Below are 11,968 nucleotides of genomic sequence, written 5' to 3'. Positions count from 1 at the left end.
CTATAAACAAAGCAAAAGGGTAAAATACAACGCTGCTAACACAGAGATTTGCCTTTCTAGATTACCTGTAGCCAAAGACAAAAATGAATCATGCTAATATTTCCAACTGTGAGTTAGCTTTCTTTTTAATCCTTGAATAAGTAATGTCCCAATCTAAATATCAGTGCATCCTATAGTGCTGAATCATAAGCCTCAGAGGCACCTTAAGAAATCACTTAGCCCTATCTCTACCTAATAAAGTCCCAAAAGATAACATCTTGTTATTTCTGCCCTAGGGGTGTTGTGGGTCGGGTATTGGGCTGCTAGCCACATGGTCAGCAGTTCAAACCCTCCAGCCTCTCCACAGAATGATGCTATCCTCTCCCGTACAGATTTACAGTCTTGAGTCACTATGACTCAGCACCAACTCAATGGTAGGGGGTTTAGTTTGGGGACTTAGAGTAACATTTAACAAAGATGTTGATGAAGTGCAGGAGGTGCTAGTATATCATCCTCTGGAGTGTTTGAAGGTGCCATCATGTAGGAATCTCATTTCCTGGCTCTCCAGTTCCCTCATCTGTGTTCTCACAAAACTAGCCATCCCTCTCCAGCTCTCATCTCATTTTCCATTTGCCCTGTCAACTACTCACTCTGAATATTTCTCATCCTTGCCGGTATTCTCAGAGTCCAGCCCAGAAAAGTCATTAAATAAATACTGCAGAAGGGGACCAGGGTGGGGTGGGGGCACGAAGAACATGATGGGTGGTCACTAGTAGATATTAACCATCTCTAAAGAATTCTTGTGGTTAACAATGTGCTGTCCCCAGTTACACAGGACAGGTCTAAACATGGGGACTTCAATAGAACATAGGTCCATGTCCATGGAAAGAGCTCATGTTCATCATGGTGCTCCTGCTCATGAACTCTGTATAACTCACATGAGAATAAATTCAACCCAATAATCAACCCAATATCCCCTTGGGAAAAAAAACAACACCTAATCTACCTGCTCCCACTTCTCAGCTGCAAACTCAAGAAAGAAATAAAGAAATCTCCACTCTTCCTCATAAAAGAACTGGTACTGGTAAACAAAGGGTGATAGCCAAGGTCTCTTCTCTTGAAAAGCCCCATAGCTAGGCTGACTACCAGTATTAGCAAACCTTGTATTGGTCACTTCAGCAGGGGCAAACAATCAGGATTGGAGGAAGACTCACTAACAACCAGCAAAATGCAGATAGCACAAGCCTGCTTGCTGAGAGCAGGAAAAGAACGTGAAGCACTTCAAGATACACAGCCTGCAACATGGATTATTCCTCAACAGAGAACAAAAACCAGAGCTATATTACCATAAACAAAAAAGACTGACATGATCATTGATTTCTATTTTACTTGGATCTACAACCAACGCCCGTGGAGATGCAGTCTGGAAAGTAAAAGATGAATTGCACTGAGCAAAGGTGTTGCAAAAGATCCAAATGTTAAATACCAACGATTTCATTTTGAAGACCAAGGGGCACCTGACCCAAGTCATGGTATCTTCAATCACCTCACTGGGCAATGAATAAGAAAGACACAAGAATTAACACCTTTAAATTATGTTGCCGACAAAGATTACATACACCATGGCCTTCCAGAAAAATTTGTTTTGGAATAAGGATGACAAGACTTTATCTCAAGTACTCTGGACATATTTTTTTTTATCTGTTTTATTTTTATTTTCACTTTTTATTTCTTTTAAATTTTTTTTATTTTAACAATTTATTGGGGCTGATACAATTCTTTTCACAGTTCATACATATACATACATCAATTGTATAAAGCACATCTGTACAGTCTTTGCCCTAATCATTTTTTTCTCTTTTCTTCTTTTACATTTTATTAGGGACTCAAACAACTCTTACCACAATCCATACATATACATACATCAATTGTATAAAGCATATCCATACATTCCCTGCCCCAATCATTCTCAAAGCATTTGCTCTCCACTTAAGCCCCTTGCATCAGGTCCTCTTCCCCCCCCCTACTCTGGACATATTATCAGAGTGACAAGGTTGGGGAAATAGATCTATGTGTCTATATTTATAGGTCAAGTATTAAGGTGGCGGAAGGACCTTGGGCCTCTACTCAAACACTCCCTCAATGCATGAATACCTTCTTTTATTAAATTGGAACTCTATGATGCTCACTCTCCCGACACAACGGCTGGAGCCAAAGTGGGTGAACAAGTAAATGTGGTAAAGAAAGCTGATGGTGCCCGGCTATCAAAAGAGATAGTGACTGGGGTCTTAAAGGCTTGAAGATAAACAAGCGGCCATCTAGCTCAGAAGCAACAAAGTCCACATGGAAGAACACACCAGCCTGTGTGATCGAGTGGTACCAAAGGGATCAGTTACCAGGCATCAAAGAACAAAAAATCATATCATTGACTGCACACCTCCATGATAGGATCGCTGAAGACAAATGGGTGCATAAGCAAATGTGGTGAAGAAATCTGATGGTGCCCGGCTATCAAAAGAGATAGTGTCTGGGGTCTTAAAGGCTTGAAGGTGAACAAGCGGCCATCTAGCTCAGAAGCAAAAAAGCCCACATGGAAGAAGCACACCGGCCAGTGCGATCACGAGGTGCCAAGGGACCAGGTATAAGGCATCATGCAAAAAAAACAACGATATAAGTGTGTGTATGTATGTATATATATATATATGTGTGTATATGTATATGTATATATATACCATATTAAATGAAGGGGGAAGTGCAGAGTGGAGACCCAAGGCCCAAGTGTCGGCCAATGGAGATCCCCTCATAGAGGCGTTTAGGAGAGGAGATGGGTTAATAAGGGTGCGAGGTAGTACCGATGAAGAACACAGCTTTCCCCACATATCCTGGATGCTTCCTCCCCCCAACTACCATGATCCGAATTCTACCTTGCAGGCCTGGATAGGACAGAGGCTGTACACTGGTACATATGAGGGCTGGAGGTACAGGGAATCCAGGGTGGATGATACCTTCAGGACCAAGGGTATGAGGGACGATGCTGGGAGAGTGGAGGGTGAGTGGGTTGGAAAGGGGGAACTGATTACAAGGATCCACATGTGACCTCTTCCCTGGGAGAGGGACAGCAGAGAAGGGGGGAAGGGAGACTCCGGATAGGGCAAGATAAGACAAAATAACGAGGTATAAATTACCAAGGGCACATGAGGGGGGGGGGAAGGGGAGGGAGGGAAAAAAAAAAAGAGGACCTGAGGCAAGGGGCGTAAGTGGAGAGCAAATGCCTTGAGAATAATTGGGGCAGGGAATGTATGGATGTGCTTTATACAATTGATGTATGTATATGTATGGATGGTGATAAGAGGTGTATGAGTCCCTAATAAAATGTAAAAAAAGAAAAAAAAGGCTATCATGCTTGGTAAAGTGGAGGTGCAGTAAAAAAGAGGAAGGTCTTCGATAAGATGGACTGACACAGTGGCTATAGCAATGGGCTCAAGCCCAAAACCAGCATGAGAATGGCACAGGACCGGGAGGTGTTTCCTTGTTTTATATATAGGGTCACTATGAGTTGGAACCCACTCAATGGTACACAACAAGAAGTCATTGAGGATTCTTTTATGGACTTCAAATCACCTGAACATATCACATAAATCCAAAACCTCTACAAAAACCAAGTATGTAACTTAGTCTCTCCAACCAAGCCTTTATCATAACATTAATTCAAAAGAAAAGATGTGCTTTGCATTCAACAGGTCTCCAGTAAATGATAAAAAGTCCCAGATTTTGAAATCCCAGAAGTTTGTGCATATGGGACATATTTTTCACCAACCTTCCTAATTTTGCTATGCATGTCAACATAAACTCTAGCCAGAAGTGTATTTCTCCCTACTAGGAAGAGTTCCTTCTACAACTAGAGCCAGAGCGGGAGGGAGGTGGGAACATAGCTAGCTATGTATTGAGGTACCAAATATATGCAACAAGATGCTTCGATACCAAAACCAACATTAAATATAAATACAGCATATTACTATATCAAAATTAAATAACTCCTGTGTGAAAATATATTTTATAAATAACCAGTATATTTTGTTTTTAAATAATGTATAACCTTGTTGAAGGGATTAATGATTCTATACATGAAATTGTTGAGATTATTTATCTATAAATTATTAAGAGACATGGAATTTGTGGGGGGGTTAATTTACATATAATCTGAGAATTTCTGTGCAGCATGTAAAATTTAAAAAGAGACAAACTCACCTTCTGGAATATCTGCAACTGTTTACTAGAATAGACTATTCTTAACAGAGTGTCAAAACAACATAACAGAGAGACTGCTCCAAGAACTCTTTTAGGCCCCATAGGCTTGAAGGTCAAAGGACAGAGAGAAGCATAGAGATCAGATGAAACTTCAGACTAGTCCCAAGTGCTTGTGGGTAGAAAACTAGGGTAAGTGAAACATGGAAGGTAAGCACAGGTTATTATTAGGTTCAAACAGTCATTCTGACTAGCAAATATGGGTCTAAGCTGGAGACAGAAATTTATTTTGGAGACAGAAATGCTGAATAATTCAGTGTGACATAGATCTGTCTGTGGACAGACATCCCTGCTAAAGCTATGATAGCTCCAATATACTTTAAATTTTTAAGTGAATACATAAATGTACAGCTTGATGAATTTTTACAAATTTATATGACATTTTAAACCAATAAGTTGAATATTCCCAATATGCAATAAGACTCCCTCTGCCCTCTACTGGGCACGATGGACTTGATTATTTGGGGCTGCATGGAATTATACAGCATGGCCTCTTGGATCTATTTTCTTTTATCTAACATTATGATTGTGAAACTCATCCATGATGATGTCTACAGCACTAATTCACACATTTTCATGGCTATAAAACATTCCATTGTATAAACATAAAATCTTTATCAATTCTTACCACTGAGGGAATACTTGGGTTATTTCTAATTTTGAATATAAGATTAACTATCACTGAACATTTTGTATAGCATTTGCCCTATGAGCACCTAATTTATGGTGTAAGCTTTCATCAAAACACAATTAAAACTTTCAAAACTAGTAATAATGAGTCAGAGGTATGAGTTCAGCTTTAGCAGATAATGGCAAACAATCTCTAATTACTAAGCCACCAGTGGCACGGAGTTACAGTTGCTCAAGGTGCTCGCCAACACTAGGAATGGCCAGTCTGTTTGAATGGTTAGTCGTCTTCGTCATTCTAGTGGCATTTGTTTGTGATGTAATTTATATTTCTGGGAGCTAGTGATTTTGAGTACATTTTCAGTTTATGGGTTAAGTGGGTATTCTCTTTGGTGAAATGCCTGTTAAGTCATACTCAATTTTTTCACTGGCTTGTCTCTTTCAAAATGATTTATGTATTTTTGAAAAGCGGATATGAATTCTTCCTCAGAAGGAACAAAAAATATATTCCCCAACTCCATTAGCTTGCCTTTTTAATGTGTTTCAATTTGCTCAGCATCCTTATTTAAATTAAGTCTAACAATATGTTTCCTCTTCCTGAGTCATGAAGCTATATGAGGGGTTACCCCCACCAAAATGGAAAACAAGGGAAGACAGCACTGCTGTTTTCGTACCACGCATTTTCCCTGCTCATTTTACCTGCTCGGGGAGCACCAAGCAACTCCTGAGTTGGTGCACCCAATGGCGTCACTTGGGAAGGCTCTCTTTAGTCACAGTGAAATTTTTTCAAGAAAGCAATTTCACTTAAACCTCATTTTTTGTGATGGCTGATTCAAGAGAACAGCTTGCAATTGTGAAATTTTGTTTCCTGCTTGGAAAAACTGCTTGTGATGTTGAACACAGCTTACAGGGACAGCACTAAGGGAAAAACTCAGTTGTACAGGTGGTTTTCTGGTTTCAAAAAAGGTGAAAGGTTGATTAATGACAAACCTCATTCTGGACGTCCATCAACTTCTCAAACAGGTGAAAATGTCAACAAAATTTGTGCAGTAGTGCTCAAAGACCCATGATGGACCACTGAAGAGATGGGGAAGTTAGCTGGACTATCTTGGAGCTCAGTTCAGCGAATTTTAATGGAAGATTTGGGAATGAGCAGGATCACTGTGAAATTTTTGCCTCAAACCAAACAGGAAAAAGAACGCAGAGAGAAAATAAGCTGTGCTTTGAAAGAACAGCTCAAAATAATAATAACAGCTCCAAAGCAATCAGGTTGTTTTTCCCAAGGTCATTACTGGTGATGAGACATGGTACTAATCATATGACCCTAAAACCAAACATCAATCTAGCCAGCGGAAGATACCACCATCACTTCACCCAAAATAAGTTCATCAGGTGATATCAAATCATTTGATTTTTTGATGTGAGGGGGTAGTGTATTTGGAGTTTGTTCCACCAGGTCAGACTGTGAAGTAACCTTTCCATTTAGAGGTTCTGAAAAGATTGTGTAACATTGTAGGATTAAAAAATACCTAATTTGTGGCAGATGGGAGACTGGTTTTGCCAAAACAATGCACCTGCTCATCCAGCCATCTCAGTGCACTAGTTTTGGGCAAAAAAAACAGCATGCCTCTCTTGCCCCATGCACCTGACTCACCTGACCTTGCTCTGTGCAACTTCTTTTTGTTTCTGAGAATGAAGAAGGTCATGAAAGGGCAGAGATATGACGATGTAAAAAAAAGAGGTGAAGAAAAATACGAGGGAGATGCTATTAGCCATGGAAACAGATGAGTTTGAAAAATGTTCCCAAGAATGGAATCTCAGATTTGGCAAATGTATTAAGTGTAACGGAGAGTACTTTGAAGGTTGTTTTGTAAAAAAAAAAAAAAAAAAAAACGGGCTATAGGAGAAAACAGAGCTAGTCACGAGTTTAAGATTCTTAGCGGATAATAGAGAAAGCAGTGATACCACTCATTTAAAAACAAAGAGCAGGAGAAAAATTAAAACCTAGTCTTGAGGGGAAGAGATGGAACTTGGTTCTGGTCATCTTTAAGTAAGGCAGCACCAGTAATTGCAGGTATCAATGTCTAAGTGGCAGTAAGAAATACAGGTTAGGAGATTGGACGTGATAGTATTTACAGAGTGTTGGAAAAATATGATCCAATGGCAATACTCCTAGTTTTTCCCTGCTTCACACTAGCTGTGTGATACAACCAACTTCTCTTGCCTCTACTTCCTCACCTATAGCATGGGAATTTTATATATATAGTTTTCTTCATAGTTTAGACTAAGTTCAGGCAAAAGGTGAGGAAGAGCTATAGAAACATGTGAATTGGCTTTATTATTTCAAAAAACTATTAAGTGCTTTATATATTCAAATTATCCAAATAAAACATCTCACACTTTTTTCCTGGATAAAAATTATACTATTGTAGATGCTTGGGGGTGGGGGGGGTGGGGGGGGGGAGGGATCGGGAAGTATAATTGTATGCAATCATAGATTCTGACCACAAGATGGCAGGGCAGAGCTTAAAGAAGCCAGTCATAAAAAAGTACTAAATGAGTTCATTTTATTTCTATTTTATATATCCTGAAAGGGAGCCCTAGTAGCACTAGGCTATTACACTAAAGGTCAGCGGTTAAAAACCACCAGCTGCTCTGGGAGGAAAATGTGGCAGTAAGCTTCTGCAAAATGCACAGCCTTGCCAACCCTTTGAGGCAGTTCTGCTCTGTCCTATAGGGTCACTTTGGGCTGCAATCAACTGAACGGCTCGGGGTTTATATGTACTGAGAGTCCAAATAAACAAACTCCTCTTCTCCTAAAACTGCACAGACACCTACATTCACTTCTCCACTGGCTACATCTGCTTGCTCTAATAAGCAAAATGAAAAGGAAAGGATACAGCTATGGGGGAGGAAATACTTCCATGAAAACTAGTTGACGAGTATTTCGTTTGTCAGTGACCAAGCTTGGGATTTCTACATGGGAGTTCACTTACCTTCCATTTGATTTCATAAGTAAGTGTGTGTGCCCCCGAGTCAATTCTGATGGATAGTGACCCTATCGGACAGAGAACTACTGCATGGGGGTCCAGGATGTAATCTTTTGGAAGCAGATGGCCACATCTTTCCCCCATGCAGCATCTGATGAGTTTGAGGTGCCAACTTTTTGGTTAGCAAGTGACCACTTCAACCACTGTGACACCAGGGCTCCTACAAAGTACCTTCTACTTTGAAGAGCACAGAGTTGAGACTGAGAGTAGAAATACCAGGAGAATTAGGGGAGGGGAGGAGGAGAAAGGAGGAATCCATCACAAGGATCAATCTAGAATCCCCTCCCAGGGGGGACGAATAACAAAGAAGTCAATGAGGGGCTACGGTGGACGATGTAAGATATGGAAAAAATAATCTATAACTTATCAAGGGTTTGTGATGGAGAGAGGGTGGGAGGGGGGAAATGGGGAACTGGTATCAGGGGCTCAAGTGGGAAGAGAATGCTTTGAAAATGATGGCAGCGTATGTGCAAATGTGCTTGACACAGTGGAGGAATGTATAGATTGGGATAAGACATGTAAGAGCCCCCAGTTAAAAAAAAAAACTTATACATAAAAGGAACTAAGTACGACGCAGAGTTGCAACTTCCATAAAAATCTGTGGCATCTGCTCATTTGCAAAAATTGGTTGTAGTTTAAAGCAGAACTTTGAGTGATGAGCTCAGAGTATGGAGTTAGCTCCCCTAAAAACCACACATTGTTGCTAGAGACAGAGGTTTTAGGAGGCTGCTGGGAAGCGAAGCACGGAATCAAATCCAGCTCTGAGAAGGTAGACTTCTCAGCAAGAAAACTTAATTTTCTCCCTGAACTAACTACAAGCTTTTCTCTTGTGAAAAAAAAAAAAAAAAGAAGAAAACTTAATTTTCAAATAGCCTTTTAGAAAAAGAAAGAACTTCTATGGAGATCATCAATTTGCCATGGCTCAGAGGATGGTGTGTAGCTTACAGAACCTCCAAAGGCAGTCCACCATACCCGCTAGAAAAGAGCCACATATTCTTACCATCTGTGAACACCATCAGCATCCACAGAAGTCCTGCCACAGGTCCAGAGGTACCAGATTGAGTGTAAAGAAAGCTCTTACTGTTTTATTAAATAATATATATAGAGATTATGGTCCAATAAAACTGTTTTTTTAATCTGATGATCTGCTCTGTAAACTTTCACCTGATTTATAATAAATTGCTTAAAATAAAAATGGTTTGTCTTCGCTAGTCACCCCCACCTGAGGCCACAGAGTGTTGACGAAATGAAGAGAATGGACAGATTATTATCACTCTATCCTTGGGAACAACCAAGCATTGGTAAAACACCATATCGTACAGAAGCTGGGAAAGTCTATTTTTTTTTAGACCAAAGTTTTTCTTTTATTTTTTATCATTTTTTAAATCATTTTATTGGGGGCACGTATAACTCTTATCACACTCCATACATTCATCCATTATGTCAAGCACATTTGTACATTTATTGACATCATCATTCTCAAAACATTTGCTTTCTACTTGAGCCCTTGATATCAGCTAATTTTTCCCCTCCCTCCCCAGAAAGTGTATTTTCATATGCATATTTATGGCATATCTCAGAGATATTGCGAGCTTGGTTAAAAAAGACCACAATAAGGTGAACATCAAAAACAGAAAGAAAATGTTTAGAAAGTAATGTTGGCCACATATGTACAAGCGTGCTTGATGCAACTGATGTATGGATTGTTGTAAGAGCCCCCAATAAAATTATATTTTTAAATAAAGTGAATATCATATAAAAGTGAGTCGTGTGATTTTTTCCCCTGTATACTGGTACCTACAAAGCTAAGTGTACACAACACAGCAGCCTATGAAGTATACAATAGCATTCTGAAGAAACCGAGAATTATGAAAAGATGAAGAGGCATGGCGTGAGCACTCACCCTAAATGCTCGCTGTCCTCGAGTCTGCTCCTTTGCACAGCAACTCTGTAGAGCAGGACAGAACCATCCGTGTGATTTCTGAGACTACAACTCTGGACGTGAGTAGAAAGCCTCATCTTTCTCGTGGAGCAGCTAGCGGTTTTGAACTGCTGACCTTGAGCTTACAACCCAAAACATAATCACTACACCATCAGGGATCCAGAGTGAGCACATGCTATTGAAAAAACAAAATGGATCCAATAGACTTGACACAAGGTTCCCATAAACCTTCCGTTTGTAAAAAATGCCATTTCTGTGACGTGCAATCAAACACAGTAAGCCAGGCATGCCGGTACACACCTACAAAGGAGTCCTGGGGGTACAGTGCTGTTAGACAAAGGGTGAGTTTCGAACCCAACCAGCAGCTCTATGGGAGACAAAACCTGGGGATCTGTTCTCATAGAGCACTCGGCCCACGACATGCCACAGGGCCGTTGTACTCTGTCACATGGTGTCTGTATGAGCTACAACGGACCTCTTGGCACACAACAGGCAACACAGCAAAGGGTGATGGTGGTCTCTGAAGAGTGGAACTTGGTGAGAGGAGGAATGTCTGTTCTACAACAAGCATGTATATTACTTTAATATTTTTAAGTCTTTTTAGAGAGCCCACGTGGGCTGTTGGGTTGCTAACCTCAAGGTCAGCAGTTCAAAACCACCCATCCCTCAACAGAAGGATGAGGCTTTTTACTTCTGTACAAATTTAGCCTCAAAAACCCATCAAGGGAAGTTATACTCTGTCCTATTGGGTTGCTATGAGTCAGAATCAACTAGATGGCAGTGAGTGAGTTTTTAAAGAAATTATTAACTGGCTTGTGCAATAAAAAAGGCAGTATAAAGAGTTTACATTGGAAAAACAGATAACAGGGAGTCAGTGAATGTTTTCAGTAAACGAAATACCAGACTGATCTGATATCGGGATGAAGGAGATGATGAGAAACTGGAGTCTTGAAGTAGCCAGAGTTTGTATTAGAGAGCAGATGGGAGCAATAGGGTCTGTAACGGAAGTAATTCATCTATGGTGCCTGAGGAAAAATTCTCTGCAAGGATCCAAATATAATTCCTTCAATCCCTATACTATGTCAAGATGAGCTGTAGCCAAAAGCCACATCTTAGCCATCTTCACTCACAGAAGAGAGTCAATTTTCCCCCATTTGCTGCCTATTGTGCTCTGAGATTAAACAATGGGAAAAAATCCCAATCGTCCTCAAGTAGATTCCAACTCAAGATGCTCCCATGTGCTCCAGATTTTTCAGAAGTAGATCACCAGGCCTTTCTTCTGAGGTACTTCTGGACAAACTCGAATCACCAACCTTTCAGATAGCAGATAAGCGTGTTAACCATTTGCACTGGAGACTAGCTGGCCTGAAAGACATCATCATTTGAGGTATCGTGCCTTCATTTTCACTGTTTTCTGTTCTCCTCCTGCTTTGCTTTACAGGAGTCCCTAGCTATTTTAGAATTCTGATTAAGAATTCTACTTATAAAAACATTTTCTCCTTATATGGAGTAAATGTGTATGTGTGTTGTATATGCAGGCATGTATATGTAGAGAGAGTTTGTAGAGTCCTAGTCCATTATACATTTGCACTAAGTGAAGTTATTGTTACTAATGTTGGATACATACAAACAAACTCACTCCCATTGGGTTGATTCTGACACATATTGATGTCATAGGACAGAGTCTGCCCCTTTGGGTTTCCAAGGTTTTAAATCTTGATGAGAGCGGACAGCCTCATGTTTGTGGACCTTACAGTTAACAGCCCAGCATGTAACCCACTATACCACCAGACGAAAAACAAAACAGTGTAGTGAGTTGCACATTGGGCAAGTTCCACAGTTCAAAACCACCAACGGATCCATGAGGAGAAAGATGAGGCTTTTTTTCTCCATAAAGATTTACAACCTATGAAGCGTATAGGGGAAGTTCTCTGTGTCCTGGTGGATTTCTGAGTCAAAATTGATTCAGTGGAAGTAAGTGAGTGAGCAATCGTCCTATGTATCTGTATTTCTTTAAAATATGTTCTAACCTATCTGTATACGTAGAGACACGTAAGTAAACATA

The 11,968-nt window shown here is 40.2% G+C and overlaps 1 protein-coding gene across 9 annotated transcripts in view; it reads right to left on the bottom strand.

Annotated features, from left to right (window-relative positions):
* Positions 1-11,968, bottom strand: part of ANKRD42 (ankyrin repeat domain 42) — an 86,148-nt gene that overhangs the window by 20,810 nt on the left and 53,370 nt on the right. For 7 of the 9 annotated variants that reach the window (XM_075546383.1, XM_075546380.1, XM_075546379.1 and 4 more), the window contains one exon: positions 9,865-9,909. The exons of 1 other annotated variant lie outside the window; for it this stretch is intronic. In XM_075546383.1, coding sequence (XP_075402498.1) covers positions 9,865-9,909 — 45 coding nt within the window. One more of the 9 variants, XM_075546382.1, reaches the window with a different exon arrangement.

This window comes from Tenrec ecaudatus, chromosome 4, assembly GCF_050624435.1.
Source record: "Tenrec ecaudatus isolate mTenEca1 chromosome 4, mTenEca1.hap1, whole genome shotgun sequence".
In the NCBI taxonomy this organism is placed as follows: domain Eukaryota; kingdom Metazoa; phylum Chordata; class Mammalia; order Afrosoricida; family Tenrecidae; genus Tenrec; species Tenrec ecaudatus.
This window is presented reverse-complemented; position numbering and strand designations above follow the sequence as displayed.